At 37.9% G+C, this 16,222-nt stretch overlaps 1 protein-coding gene across 1 annotated transcript in view; it reads right to left on the minus strand.

Annotated features, from left to right (window-relative positions):
* snx4 (sorting nexin 4) overlaps positions 1-16,222 on the minus strand; it is a 53,896-nt gene that overhangs the window by 14,293 nt on the left and 23,381 nt on the right. Inside the window, exons 6-10 of the mRNA XM_043693968.2 lie at positions 10,190-10,245; positions 7,339-7,411; positions 6,831-6,892; positions 6,467-6,532; positions 5,680-5,769 (exon numbers count right to left, since the gene is read on the minus strand). Coding sequence (XP_043549903.1) covers positions 5,680-5,769; positions 6,467-6,532; positions 6,831-6,892; positions 7,339-7,411; positions 10,190-10,245 — 347 coding nt within the window. The remainder of the gene's footprint in view (positions 1-5,679; positions 5,770-6,466; positions 6,533-6,830; positions 6,893-7,338; positions 7,412-10,189; positions 10,246-16,222) is intronic.

Here is a 16,222-nt window from a genome sequence, read left to right on the forward strand (position 1 = left end):
CTTTATGGAGCTAGAAATAATTTGGATTTTGTATCAGAATGAATCAAAACTTCTATGCATAAGCAATTGTTATGATGGTTTCTCAGTTTCACAAACTAGCTGCGAAATGATAGTTCAGTGATTACAATAAAATTGAATTCTAAGAATCTGACAACACTTGCTGTTTTACAGGTTAAACTAACATGCCAAAAATTGTCCTGATGTGCACATTTAAAAACAGATGTGCATCTTTCACCAATTGTTATGGTTATAGTGTCAAATGCCCACCCCCAAAATTAGGCATTAAAATCAGAACAACCTTGATTATCCAAACGAGACTGGTGGGGAGTATTTTGTTTGGATAACTGATTGGATCATAAACAAAGGAAGCCATTCTGAACATAACCTACGTAAAACACATTTAGAGTTTTTATTTCATTCAATAAAATGTGTACAAACACTGGATATTACTTAAAAATTCATCATTTTACAAATAAAAATCACTTTTTGGGTAGAGTTTGACCTAAGTCCGAAATTTTTCACTGACATTTTCCTCTGTTTTATCCTGGTCCTCGACAGCAACTGGTATCTTTGCTTGGTGTCGTCCCATCATCCAGACTAACCAAGTGTTGTCCCTCCCTCCTCAGTGACAACCAAGCCCTTAAAGAGACAGAGGGGCACAAAATATAGGGGGAAAACGAGAGAGGGGGGAAGACTTTTTTTTAAACTGACTTCAGTTTCCGTCCTTTTTTTTTTTAAAAACACAGGGGGAAGTCATGTTTTCCTCTTGTTTCCTCCCATCAAGTTTTCCTCTGGTTTATTTTCAGGTGTGCTAACTCATTACAATTTGCTTCCCCCCCAACAAAAGTTACATTAAATTTTCTTGTCAGCTGAAAGATATTGTTTGGAAAAAAAAAGAGAGTAGTCATGGGAAAACAGGAGGAAGAGCAATGGAAATGAAAAGTGGGAGCGCATTTTTTTGGCTTAACTTTGGAGAATGAGCAGAGGAAACACAATTGTTGGGTTTGCAAAATGCAGCAAGTCAATATTGCAAGGGAATCATGCTGTTAGAATACACAGCTCGGCCTTACATTTTTTTTTGCATGCTCACAGTCACAAATCTTTGGCCTCTGAGAATAGGTATCAGAGAGCCCTTCTATGTAAATAAACATCATGTCTCATCTCATGTATATATTTGAAGTTAATTTATTAAAACATACTTGCATCTATATTCCAGTTCAAATTTACAAAATGAAGCATTAAATGGATGAGGAATAGAATTTCCTACTTCAATTAAAATGCATGTACAGGGACATCGAGATCTTTGTCGGATAATCTGAAATTCAGATAACCGAGGTTGTTCTATAAACATATGTACAATTGAATTGCCCTAGGGAGGGAACTAACATTGCCGACCTACAGCTTATCGACCTAACTGCAAATTTAACTATCCTTTAACCATGCTTCAGGCTTCCCCACACTAGTCCCATTTCCCTGGATATAATCAGATTATATGGGTGCTGTTAATCTCAGTCCTGAAGATAATCATCAACCATGCTTCCACAGACAACAGATAAAGAATTTCAAAAGAATCACATTGCTGAGTTTAGAAAACACAAGTTTTAAGATGGCTTGCCACTTATTCTGAGATCGTATTTCCCGATTCTAGATTCTCCCACTGATTTCATTACTTACCTTTTCTGCCATAGACCACCTTCTGGATACTTTACGTTTGAAAAATTAAGCATTATTAGTTTTTCAATCGGAAATTTTCACAGATGGACGCCTTCAAAAAGGCATGTTGCTATGGTCTTTTATTTTAAAAAACAGTTTCAGATTAGTCAATTGTTAAAATGTGTTCATTCGTGAGACATGGGTGTTGTTGGCTATTAATTATCTATAGGAAAAAGTGAGGACTTCAGATGCTGGAGCATCAGAGTCAGAAGTGTGGCACTGAAAAAACACAGCAGGTCAGGCAGCATCTGAAGAGCAGGCATGTCAACTTTTCAGGCATAGGCCCTTCATCAGGAATGTGATGGGCTTATGCCTGAAACGACTCTCCTGTTTCTGTGCTTTTCCAGCGTCACACTTCTGACAGTATTAATTATCCCTTTCAAGAAGGAAGAAACCATGTTCTTCAACTGCAATACATTCAGGTATAGGTATACCCATTGTGCTGTTAAGGAAGCAATTCCAGGATTTTTGACCCAGCTATACTGAAAGAACACGGATATGTTGTTTCGAAGTCAGGATGGTGATTGGTTTGGAAAGGAACTTGCACATGGTGAACTTCCTGCCTTGGCATTGTAGATGACAATCAAGCTTGGAAAGTGCTCCCTAAGGAACCCTGGTGAATTTCTACAGTGCATCTGATAGATGGTACACACTGCTGCTACTGAGCATTGGTTGTGCATGGACTGAATGCTTGTGGAAATCAAGCAGGCTGCTTTCTTTTGGATGGTGCTAAGCTTCTTGAGTTTTGTTGGACTGCACTCATCCAGGCAAGTGGATAGCATTCCATCAGACTTGTCATGGGCTTTGTGGACTTAGGGAGTCAGCAGAGTTCAGATTCCTAGATTCTGACATGCTCTTGCAGCCACAGTATTTATATGGCTAGCTCAGCTCAGTTTATTGTCAGTAGTAATGCCCAAGATATTGATAGTGGGGGATTCAGTGATGATAATACCATTCAAGGTTAAGAGGTGACAATTAGACTCTCTCTTATTCAAGGTTATGTTATGATCCCAGCTGACATTACTATTAGTAAAGTTAGATCCCAGAATGAAATCCAGCTAAATGTATTATTTTTTTTAAATTAACATGCTCACAAGGCTGCAGGATTAGTTTTAACAATAAAACAGAAGCATATTACACACAAATAAAAATAACCTTTTCAAATGTATGAAAAATTTCAAAACATATCAAAATAACTCCCATCTATTCCCAACTACAATCATTTTATAGGAATCAAAATCTAGACAAATTTTCCTTCCCCAACAACTCTGTAGGTTTGATTTAACAGTTTCTTCAGCTCCTGCCTTTGTGTGCTGAGGCCACATCTGAGATGTTAAGACTTTTCTCAGCCCTTAACCTACAAAGGGCAGCACGGTGGCACAGTGGTTAGCACTGCTGCCTCACAGCGCCAGAGACCCGGGTTCAATTCCCACCTCAGGCGACTGTGTGTGGTGTTTGCACATTCTCCCCGTGTCTGCGTGGGTTTCCTCCGGGTGCTCCGGTTTCCTCCCACAGTCCAAAAATGTGCAGGTTAGGTGAATTGGCCATGCTAAAATGCCCGCAGTGTTAGGTGCAGGAGTAAAATGTAGGGGAATGGGTCTGGGTGGATTGCGCTTCCGCAGGTCGGTGTGGACGTGTTGGGCTAAAGGGCCTGTTTCCACACTAAGTAATTTAAAAAGAAATCTAAAATTAGAACATTTCTGAAAATTTCCCAACTACAATCTTTTATTGATGCAATCTATTTCTGTAGTTGCTCAGAACAATCTTCTTTTATAGAAGGAGCTGTACTCACACGGACTTCAGTGGGGTCTCTTTGGAACTAAACCCAAAAGAGATTGAACTAAAGCTTGCTCATCCTAGATTCTACTCTAGCTAATGTAATGATTTTTCCCTCTGGTTGTTGAACCGCACAGCATAAGCAAACATTCATTAAAACTCCAGGGGTTATTTCAGTCACATGGTCTCTCTGAAATATACTGGTTTTAAAGTTATGGTTCCTGAAAGACTGACCTGACCCCTTCATAAAAACTGACCAACACACATATGCCACTAATTATAATACACACATAATGGTCACTGTCTTGGCACTTCAGCTTGATACGAATGTTTGTCACTTGTCAGCCCAAACCTGGGTATTAGCCAGGTTTGTAGCAATCAGACATAGATGGCTTCAGTTTCAAAGAAGTAACAAATGGTGCTGAGCACTGCAGTGAATATTCCTACTACTGACTGAATAATGCAGCTTAAGATGGTTAGACCTAGGACATTGGGACGATTCTTCTATGGTACAAAATGTGACCCCAATTACCTGAAATTCTTTCTTCACTTCCAACCTCTCTGCTCCCCCCCACACCAGATTTCCTACCCTAAAGGATATCCCATGGGTTTTATGACAATTGACAATGATTTCATGTCATTAGACACTTAGTCTGACAAAGAAAGGTAACTGTTCAAATGATGAAACCCTAAATCCTTTGATAGTTATCACCCGTACTGCCTTCTCCAAAATCCTGCAAACCCACTGGTTGATTGGACATAGCAATCAGGGTCCACCTCCAGTAAAGGCACTGTTCACAAATGACCAACTGAAATAGGTGAGTCACATGTCAGGCATTGAGATACAAACTTCCATAAACAAGTTATTTACTCCAAGCTCCACAAATGGTAAGCAATAGGAGACGGCCAGAGGAATTGTTACAGGGATATCCTGAAAGTATCTATAAACAAAATGTAACACCCCCACTGACATATGGGAGTAGCTTGCACTAGAATACACAAAATAGAAAAAAGATCAGCTGTGAAGGCACCAACTAGTTCAATCAATCAATCACCAATATGATCATGTGAAGCAGTACAAAGTGCAGAATCCAGAACATCCCACCCACCCTCCTTAGCAAACACCATCTGATTCACCTGTAATCAGTGTATAGCTCCAGAATTACAACTGTTCAATTACTGCCAAATGCACTTTCCCAAAATGGGGAGGCAGGAAAACAAGTTATCCTTGACACTGGAGGGACTGCCAAAGATGATTAGACATTTAATTTCAGCATTTTCTTTAAATTTAGATAAAGTAGTGCTGGGATTCAAATCTACTTCTCCAGAACATTACCCGGGTCTCTGGGTAACTGGCTCACCCACCCAGCAATAAAATCATTATGCCCTTATCTCTTTAAACTCTCAGAATGCAATGAAAAATTGCTAAGGTTGCATTTATTGATCGTCCTCAATTACCATAGCTTAAAGCAGGCCTTTTTTTGAATTGCTTCATTGGGGATAGGTAGAGTTTTTAGAATAAATTTGACCCCATTACCGTGAATAATTAAGATGAATATCATTTGTGTAGTAGAGAATTGCATCAAACATTAAAATATTTTAAAGTAATTGCTTCCAATATATATTGCAACAACTTCAGTTGGCCATTAAAGTAACTTGAACACAGATAGCAGCTTCATACATGGCCAATTGTTGAGAGTGTATCGAGGGAGACTAAATGTGGAAACATATCGATGTCAACACAGAAACCTCATGGATGAATTCAAAAGTTTGTATCAAAGCCAATTATATTATAATACTTACAAGATTGCTGTTACATGCATAAGCATTACAAAGTTTCAAAGAACAGCACGGTGGCTCAGTGGTATGCACTGCTGCCTCATAGCACCTGGAACTTAAGTTCAGTTCCAGCCTTGGGTGACTGTGTGGAGTTTGCACATTGTTCTGTGAGGATTTCAATTGGTTACTCCAGTTTCCTACTACAGTCCAAAGATGTGCAGGCTAAGTGGATTAACCATGGCAAATATGAAGATGGAGTAGGGGCTGGGATGCTCCGAGGGCCAGTGCAGATTTGATGGGCTGAATAGCCTCTTTCTGCACTGTAGGTATTCCAATTTAGAAAAAAGACTCAGTTTGATTAACCCAACTCTTCATATTGCTTTGGGTTTTAAAAAAGTACATAATACATACCGAAGAGCTTCTGCAAAGAAGAGATATTCCTTTAACTGGTCAGCGTAGTGCTCCTCCTCTTCTAGAATGTCATCAATAGATGCTGCATATCTTTAAGAACGAAGAAAAGCCTTGAACTTGACATGTAATAAAACATTACTGTCACAGTTGAGAGATTTGTGTTTTACCATAACACATTAAAATGCAGCCCACATAAATGTGGTATGACTAATTGATGTACCAAATCTTAAACATTTAAAATGACATTTATTTTGTTGAAAACCCAACAATTCTCATCGGTTACTCTTGCATTTTCCTGAAAACTATTCCTAAAAATGCTTACAAACAACTTTTAAAATTCACAAAACAATGCATGCCACTCAATAAATGCTAGAGTTTGATCATGGTTAGCAAGGCATCAATAGTTCCATGTGACTGTTTTCCTTCCCGTCATAAACAACCTAAAGACCCTTGATAATGTCATTCTATTAAGCAAATGGAAGTCATCAAGTGTGCAGTACAGCAGCTTTTTGTTATTGCATGGTTTTTGGCATAGGTTTCAAAAAAGAAATGGGAACAATGCCAAAAACGTTCCTGCAATTATAACACTGAAAACTCTAGAGGTTTATATTTAGCTACTTTAATTCCTACAATTTTTAAAAACTGAATTTTGATCTGTTTAAAATCTGTCAGTATTATTTTGCTTCCAGATTTCCCCAAAAAGGCTTTAAGCATGCAAGTTTAAAATCGTATTTTTTGAAATCTTGTACTGTATCACAAGTTAGTTAGGACTGTTTAAGATACATACACATCCATGTGGTGACCAGCACTCTGCAGTCCATCTCCCATTTCCTTCTCTATAGCACTCCACTCACTGTTCAAAAAGGAAAAGTATTTGTATTATAGTCCATGTAGATGTACAAAAAAAAACAAACAAATACTTTTAACAAACGGGCCTTCCATAGACTGTTCAAAAAAGGAGAAAGAATACTACCCTTGATAAAAAAGGAAAAAAAAATAATTTATGCTGTTTAAACAGTTAGGCAATTTATACCAGACATTTCATACAATTATTTCACCTTCCCAAGTTTTATAATATTTTAAACTCCTTTACATTGTTTGTTTATAAATGTTCCGAACAATGAAGCTGTGAAAATTCTTAAACAACTTACCTGAAGACTCTTCCATAATTTCCATGCACTTTGTATACACCATACAGACGGTCTGCCACCCTCTGCAATTACAGTAAGCATTTTGGAAGTTAAAGTAAGAACCACCAATGCAAATCACCACACATTTAGACAATTACAAGATTGCAGCAAAAAGTATTTTTCTAAAAACAAAAAATTGTGAAACTATATCAATCGGGGGAAAAAAAAAAATCTGTTTTCAATCAGCAAATGAATTCCTGAATCATCAGGCTACTATAGGGACTAGGGAAGTTGATCCAATTTTGAATTGCGATTTGCAATGACTAAGTGGTTGTTAATTGTCAGGGTGGGCATGAGGATTACTGATCCTGATTGCTGTCCAGTAGAATAAGTTGAACAGTGAAAGACACAGTGACAATACTAGGAACTGGGTATAATAGCTTGCCAACATATAACTTTACAAGTTTATACACAAGTATAAATCAATCTGGGGGGAGAAGAGAAAAAGTATAAACCTAGAATTACATACTGCTCTAACTCGCAGGAGGTGAGATATGATGGACTGCAGTTCATCTCCATAATGTTTCAGCTCCGTAAATCTCCTGCAAACAGATGAAGTTCTTTTTAATCTTAGGTTAAGATTAAAATACTCAAATTGCATTCTGTTGTTTAGAATACCAACAAACCATTCGACAAAAGACAAACCAAAAGTTTTATCATCTGTAAAATGGAGAGCACGTCAAATGATGGAGAATAAGCTTTTGGGGGGAACTTAGTTGACTTTCTAGAAGCCCAAATATAAGAAGAATATCTAAAACAAATGGATAATACATTTGCTCAGTTCTGTTAAATAGTTAACTTAATTCAACAAGCCAATCACAACATATGGCTTCAATAGCATTTAAATTTTTACCAAACAGGATGAGTAATATTAGCTAGCTGAAGTGAGCAAAATCTTATAATGGGAAGTGGAAGGGGGCAAAGTATTTAAATTGTAAGCTTTAGCATGTTAAGAAGATTTATAGCTCAGGCGGAGGTTCTGGATGTAGGTTTGCTTGCTGAGCTGGAAGGTTAGTTTTCAGACATCTCATCACCATACTGCATAGTATCTTCAGTGAGCCTCTGGATGAAGCATTGCTGGCATAGCTAGTTTTCCACTGACATGCTTGGGTTTCCTTGGGTTGGTGATGTCATTTCCTGTGTCTAACACACACAGACTTGGATCCCATTTACCAACCCCTGGGAAAAAGAACAGGGGATGATATCATAGGAAATGACATCACCAACCCAAGGAAATCCAAATAGAAAGACTATACCACCAGTGCTTCATCCGAGGCTCACTGAAGACGTACCTGGTATGGTGACAAGACATCTGAAAACAAACCTTCCAGTTGAGCAAACAAACCTGTATTCACAATTCAGCTTTTTCTGGAGCTGGATTTAAAAAATGTGAACAGAACAATGAAATAGAACATATAGCTACAAAAAAAAAAAATTTCCAGAGTATAATGAGGTCTTACAGGATGCAGATGACAAAAGTGGAGAGGAGACCAGACACGATTTCATTGAACAGAGATGCCGAATGGCAAGTTAGACTTGAAAGGACAAATGGCTGACTGCTGCTCTCGGATCTCAGGTTCTTAAGATGTAGTACACACTGATATATGTACTCAAATGGGATTGTGAATATTCAAGATGAAGCTGAAAGATGAACTTAAGTAGATTTCATTCCCAAGATGTCTAACCAATGCAAGACAGTTGGTACAGGCAGGAGATAGTTACAATGGTGGAATACAAATCAGAGGGAATTAAAACCAAAACTGTATAAGATCCTGGTCAGACCACAGATCGCAACTGCCTAAATTCTGATTATTTTAAAACTCGTTCTTGAGATTTGAACAACATGGACAAAGCCTGCATTTAATGCCTACTCTTAATTGTCTTCAAGAAGGTGGTTGTGAGGTGCCTTTTGCAAAAACTGTATTCCATATTAATGTAGGTACACCAATGTTGTAATGAAGGGAGCATCAGGATTCTGACCCAATAACAGTGAAGGAATAGTAATACAGTTGCAAATAAACAAATGACTTGTTGGGGAACTTGCAGGTGATGGTGCTCCACACATCTGCCCTCACTGTTCTAGTTCTAAGTTCAGAAAGAGTGATGGCAAATTGCTGCAGTGCATGGAAGTTTAATGTGGTAGGTGGGGTGCCAAGCATTCTGGCTTTTATTTTCCTCTTGAATGTCTCTAGTATTGTTGAAATTGCACTCATCCAGGCAAGTGGTGAGTAATCCATCACAATCCTGACTTGCTCAGCATCAATGCTGGACAGACTTTGTAGAATTAGCTTCTCACTGCAGACCTCAGCCAGTGACCTGCTTTTGCAAGCACAACTTTTACAAAGTTGGTCTAGTCAAGGTTAATCAAAGATTCTGGAAGCACAATATTATTAAAGCAAATGCAAATAAATAGCAAATATTTACAGGTAAATACAGTGAAGGTACAAGTGAATAAGTGATCAATTTAACTGAATTTCTTTTTCATGGCACAAAATACTTGCATATGCAAAATGCCAAAGCTTTTTATTGACAACAGCATTCTCAGGCATTGACAGCAGCAGAGCAAATAAAGTGGCTCATAAAAGACGTATACCTAAAGAGGAAGATTCCACTCCACATCTATTTTATCCACACCTTATATCATCATGAATACCCCATTTTTCTCAATTCCACTGTTCAATCTCTTCATAATATAAACCCCCCAAACCTGGGATCAATTTAGTGAACCTCCTATGAACTGCCTCCAAATCTTTCCTCAAATAAGGGGACCAAAACAGCCCACAACACTCCAGGTGCAGTCTCACCAATACTTTCAAAAATTGTTGCAACTATGTAAAATAATTGGAAGGATGTGTGCAAAATGGGGCACTAACTGGATTACCCGATGATGTGATGATCCTCCTTCGTGGTGCATTTCTCTACAAATTTATTAATGGTTTGGAGACTACAGACAAACCAGGTCACCAAATGATGCTACATGCACTTAAGACATTATTCATCATATATGCAATATGCAGAGAAATTTCATGTGCACAATGGCTCATTTATAAAACCATGTTGACAAGTCAAAGTCAAGCCAGTTATCACAAAAAATAAGTTATACAGATGAGCTTCTCCATGCAATCTAAATTCTCATGCTATATCCCTAGCTGGCATATCAATTCAGCATTATACTTTTTGTATGTTGAGCACTAAGTTAAGGAAAAATATGTGATAGAATAGACCAAAAAAAGTACTTATCGATCCCTCAGGTTTGGTAAGAAAACAAAGCTGCTAGTTTAAAACAATGTTACAAAAAGGGAAAAAAAAAAAAATCTTACTTGTCTGGATTCTTGACTCTGAATGTTGCATTGAGTGCTTTTAATCTGGAATCTGCCTGTTTTAAAATAAAAAAGGCAAATTTAAATATTTGAAAACAATCCTTCTTCATTCAATGGCAGCATAGTGAAGAAATTATTTGCTCTTAAACTCTATTCAATTGACCTTTTCAGCGGACAGAAAAGATAGAACAGTGGCTCAGAAGGTTGGGTTTTTCACCTCTTGGACATTTTTAAATCTTTAGTTCAGGCTGAAGTTAAGACTACAAGGAGAAAGTGAGGGCTGCAGATGCTAGAGATCAGAGCTGAAAATGTGTTGCTGGAAATGCGCAGCAGGTCAGGCAGCATCCAAGGAACAGGAGAATCGACGCTTCGGGCATAAGCGTCCTGAAGAAGGGCTTATGCCCAAAGCGTCGATTCTCCTGTTCCTTGGATGCTGCCTGACCTGCTGCGCATTTCCAGCAACACATTTTCAGCTCTGAAGTTAAGACTACAGTAGTTTTGTAGTCTCCAAGGAGCTATTTTCAGACAGGCATGGAATTACAACCAATTGGCACAGAATGTCAAAATTTAAGGGTTACACCACATAAAAGGGTATGATTTTAAAAACAAACTCAAATTGCAACATTAAGTACATGGCCAAGAATAACAATTCACTACAGGTTTACATTTAAAAATTCAAATACTAGATTTTCAGTTAAATCAATGCCACATTTGCAACACTGAATTTTTATACACTGAAGAGTTTGATGGATAGTTAAAGCTGCAAAATATAGTGCAATTTCAAAGGACAACTTGGTTATTCTCATGGAGTAATGGATAATAAGGAAACAAACAGAAAAACTACTTAATAAAAACACAGCTCTTACAAAAGATAAGACGTTAGTACTGGCAGTGTTCAAATGTATAATTTTATTAGCCTAATACCACTTTATGCATGTATTTCAAAACATTCTTATGATATACAACTTAGCTATTCATTATGGAACCCATAGACAACAGATAACCAAATGGGAGTCTGGCAAAACAAGCCAGAGTTTCACCTTTTCCAGGTCCTCCTGTTATGACACCTTCCTTCCTCTCACATCTTCCATAGTACACTCAAAACCTGTTCCTCAGTACTGGTTCCTAAATTCTGAAACTACCAAACCAGCAACAGCCCAATCACATGAACAGTATGCATCACATTTAAAACACCGAACAGGTTTTGGACGTTCACAGTTAACAGTAGGGCCCTAGGGAGTGTGGCAAATGAAGACCTCAGGATGCAGGTGCACAGTTCCTTGAAAATGGAGTCACAGATATACAGGGTAATGACAGCAGCATTTGGCATGCTTGCCTTCATTGGTCAGCACAGAGTACAGAAATTGAGGGGTTATGGCTGTACAGGACATTGATGAGACCTCTTAGAGAGTGCTGCATACAATTCCAGTCGCCTTTTATAGGGAGATTGCTGTTAAATCTTTTCTGCACTCAAGTTTACAAAATAAGTTTTTGGGATGGGAGGGTTTGAGTTATAGGGAGAGGCTGAACACTGTAGGGTTTTTTTTGTTCCCCTCGAGCATCAGAGGCTGAGGGGTGACCTTACAAAGGTTTATAAACATGAGGGGCATGGATCCGGTGAATTGCTCAAGTCTTTTCACAAGGTTGGGGTAACTCCACAATGGAGGGAATAAGTTTAAAGTTTTTTTAAATTCATTTGTGGGACTTGGGCATTGCTGGCTGGCCAGCATTGATAGCCCATCCCTATTTGCCCTTAAGTGGTGGTGAGCTGCCTTCTTGAATTGCTGCAGTCCACTTGCTGTGCGTTGACCCACAATGCCATTAGGGAGGGAATTCCAGAATTTTGACCCAACAATTGCGAAGAAATGGCAGTACATTTCCAGGTCAGGGTGGTGAGCTGCTTGAAGGGGGAACTTGCAGGTGGAGGTGTTCCCATGTACCTGCTTTCCTTATCCTTCTAGGAAGAAGTGGTCTTGAGTTTGGAAGTTGCTATCTAAGGATCTTTGATTTTCTGCAGCACATCTTGTAAATAGTACACACTGCTGCTACCGAGATTAAATGTTTGTAAGTGTGGTGCCAATCAAGCAGGTTGCTTTCCCTGGATGGTGTCAAGCTTCTTGAGTGTTGTTGGACCTGCACCCATACAGAAAAATGGACAGTGTTCCAACACACTCCTGACTTGTGCCTTGTAGATGGTGGATAGACTTTGAGGTGTCAGGTGGAGAGTTACTCGCCACAGTATTCCTAGTACTGACCTGCTCTTATAGCCAGCATTTATGTGGTGTGTCCAGTTGAGTTTCTGATCAATGGTAACCCCCAAGGATGTTGGCAGTGGGGGAATTCAGTGAAAATACTACTGTTGAATGTCAAGGGGCGGTGGTCAGAGTGTCTCTTACTGGCAACGGTCATTGTCTGGCATTTGTGTGGCGTGAATGTTACTTACCACTTGTTGGCCCAAGTGAGGGGAAAGATTTTAAAAAGGGACCAGAGGGGCAACGTTTTCCACACAGAGGGTGATGCAAGTACATAACTAGCTGCCAGAGGAAGTAGTGAAGGCTGGTATAATTACAACATTTAAAGGCATCTGGATGGGTACATGAATATCAAGGGTTTACTAAGATACAGGCCAAGTACTAGCAAATGGGACTAGATCAGATTGGGATGTCTGTTTGGTACAGGCGAGTTGGACCAAAGGGTCTGTTCCTGTTTCGTATGACTATGGTTCTTTAACAGCAGGCAGTTATAAATGACGAGCATTGAAATAATAAGAAGTGGAGAATGGAGGAAAGAAAAGCACCTGGAGCCATGCTGTCTGACAGAACAAAGCAACAATACTTGTTTGTAGTCTGCTGCAACAGTGTTAATGCCCCAACGTAGGCAATGTTAGCAATTATTATGACTTATTAAAAAATGAATTTGAAAGCCACCAAAATAACATTTTAAATTAAAGTTCAAATAAGGACATTTTACTTACAAAGGCCAGGGGTGTTATGGGGAGAGTCAGAGTTGCTGCTCCTGATCCCCACCCAGTGTAATACTTTGGAATGTGTACTATCATGTGAAGAAGACCCAGTCTGCCAAGATGTAACATTTCAATCTCTTTCATGAAGTATGACTGCTCTAGCTACAGACTGAAGAGTTACCAACAGAAATGCAACATTTCACTCATACACAATGTGATTCTGCTTCAGCTTGTGTCTGAATACATCATTCTTCCATCCCCTTCCAACCCCCAGATCACATAGCTACAGTATTATACCAATTCAATTTTTCTACTTCTGTAAAGTATGGTTCTGTTGCATTTTAATACTTCACAACATATTAAAGCTGTTAGATGTACCTAGTTATCTGCTGCATTTCTTTTAAAACTTGAATATGTTACTTATTTAGCAACTAGGACAGAAAATATGATGCACAAAATGGAGGAATTAAAAAAGGAAATAGCAATGAGATCTGACAAGCTTGGATAATGAATATTTGAAAACTGGTCAAGAATAACTGCAGAAGAGCAAAAAAAAAAGGAGGAAATAAAGAAGCTTTAGTTTACAATCTCAGTTTTGAGCAGAAAATACCAATGATATTGGAAGGGAGAGAACAAAAACCTACTTTAAGTAAGCAAATTATGGCTCAAAAAAAAAATGATGATTAATAGGATCATGATTGCATTTGCATCAGTGACTCATGAGCAATCCTTCAGATTGTTTCAGAGAAATTGAATTTTATTCTTCAACATGTTTCATCACAATCCAGTCTTCAAGGACCATGAATACCAAAATACTCCAACTACCTTGTTTTAACCAACTGCATTGTCTCAAGATTTTATTAATTTTAAACCAAAACTTAATTAAAAAATTAAAAAGCACCAATTACTAAATGATTCAAAACTTCATATGTACAGTTCTTCCAAGAATTCTTAGAAGTTTTAAAAAAAAATTATATACTTTCACATACCCTTTCTTCACTATCGAAGTACAAGTCCCTTGTTCTGGTTACTTTTCCCAAAGCTTCCAAGCTAAACTGCAGGTTACTTTCTTTTGCATGATGGCACACTGCAAGGCCCAACTATAGATTCTCCCACTGGTTCAAATTAGACAATCTTCAAACTTCTGCTTCTCACAAAATCAGAAAGAGATCACGATTTTCCATCTTCCAAATGATCAAAGTTAGGTTTTTTTTTAAAATTCAGCGCAGGTCTGTCAGACACTTATTTTTGATTAACTTCTCCCATTGAGCTGCAAACTATATAAAGGACCAAATTGCAGCTAAAAACCCTCTCAGAAACCAGACAGCCTTCCAAAACTCCAAATCACCTCATGTTGGTGAATCTTCAAACAGACATTTATGCCTCATTTACAGTTTGTTGTTTTACTCGATAGGCAAAAAAATCTTCATGGCTCACAGAAATGTTTTTAAAAATAACATGACTCCAACTCCCAGGACAAAAACCTCACTGGATTACACTTTTCAAATCAGTGTATCCATTACATCTCAGTTCTCCAGCTAAGAAAGATCACCTACTGTTTCATAAAATTTACCGTTTTAGCTGTCAACCTCAGCCTACTACGATCCCAACCTTTTAAAAATGTAATTGACTTCAAGCTGCTTTAATTGCATTTATTCTATTTTGTGGTTAAATTTTACTTAAAACAGACATTCTAAAACTAAATGGTATATTGTAAATCTACTTGAACCACAAACTAAGTATTCACAACATAAGTTACAGAGTAATAACAAATCCCAGGAAAGTTCACTAACATTACTTGCAACTTCTAGAAGCTTCCATGCAACAAAACTAGAAGCTTGACATAAATTAGCCAGTCTTGATATCACCAGATGCTTAAATCAATTTACTAAGTCACAGACAGATAAGTATTTTGATAAACTCCACTGAAAGAAGAGACAAGTCATTCAATTTAAGATCAATCTGCTGAATGACATAAGTAATGGTCGACCAGTCTCACCCGATTCAAATAGAATTTGGGTTTTTTCTTCTCCCTCGATCTTGCCAGATGACCTAGTGCAATTCACTCAAATTTCAAAATTATGATTCAACAAATGGAAGACAAAAGTAGCGGTGTCCCAAATTCTGACATTAAAAAAAGGCAAGCACTGCTCCAAAAGCAACCTCAAAAGAGATTAAGTATTGAAAACAATCCCTTTAGTCCTTGTGGATTCCAGATTTACCTATTGCAGTACAGCCAAGGCAAATAGAACTTGTACTTTTGAAGTTAAATGGCAAAACGACCAGAGTCCGAAAAATCAAGCAAATACATCATAGTTTGAAGTTGCCATGGATAAATCAATTGCAAATGAGAATTTTAAATCAGATGCAAAGAGCATGTGGCATAAAATGAACAAAGCTGCAAATAGTCTGTACTCTCATTATTCCTCTAACTACAAAATGTGGAGCACACATTGCTCTTCAGCACAATGGAGTCAGATTTTTAAAATGTCTGAGTGCAATTTGTAACGTTTCCTATGATCGTCATTCTTTGAATGCATATTTGTGCTGACTTTGCTCAGCTGCAGAAGTAAATGGGGTTAGAGGTCACTTGAATGTTGTATACATCAGTTCTTTAAAATCACAAGATAGTACATTAACCTCATTTTATGGGCTATGCTGCTCACACTACTTAGAGTATTTTCAATAAAAAGGTCAATCAGTTGTTTGGTAATGGGTAAATATATAGTTAGGGGCAAGGAGTTGGAGGATAAGTGAATCAAGAAAACCTTCAAAACAATTCTGAATTGATTGTTAGACAATTCTGTTAAAAAGGTTTCTCCATATTTGGTAATCCAAAGTTTTCTGCAATGCAGTGCAATAAACCTTCATCTTGAAGGAGGGATGATGGTCAGTGTTGCGCTCTAAAATGCAGAAAATGTATATAAACTAGCTAGAATTAAAAATAACTTATTTCCCCCCCCCTCCATAACAAGATAGAAAATTTAAAAAATGGATTTCTCCAGTGCAATTCTCTAGTTAGGGCATGATTAAACAGGAACATAGTGTTTTTTTGCTTCTGGATTTGAAAA

This window comes from Chiloscyllium plagiosum, unplaced genomic scaffold, assembly GCF_037043375.1.
Source record: "Chiloscyllium plagiosum isolate Xiang-an unplaced genomic scaffold, Cpla_swu_hap1 HiC_scaffold_7, whole genome shotgun sequence".
Taxonomy (NCBI): domain Eukaryota; kingdom Metazoa; phylum Chordata; class Chondrichthyes; order Orectolobiformes; family Hemiscylliidae; genus Chiloscyllium; species Chiloscyllium plagiosum.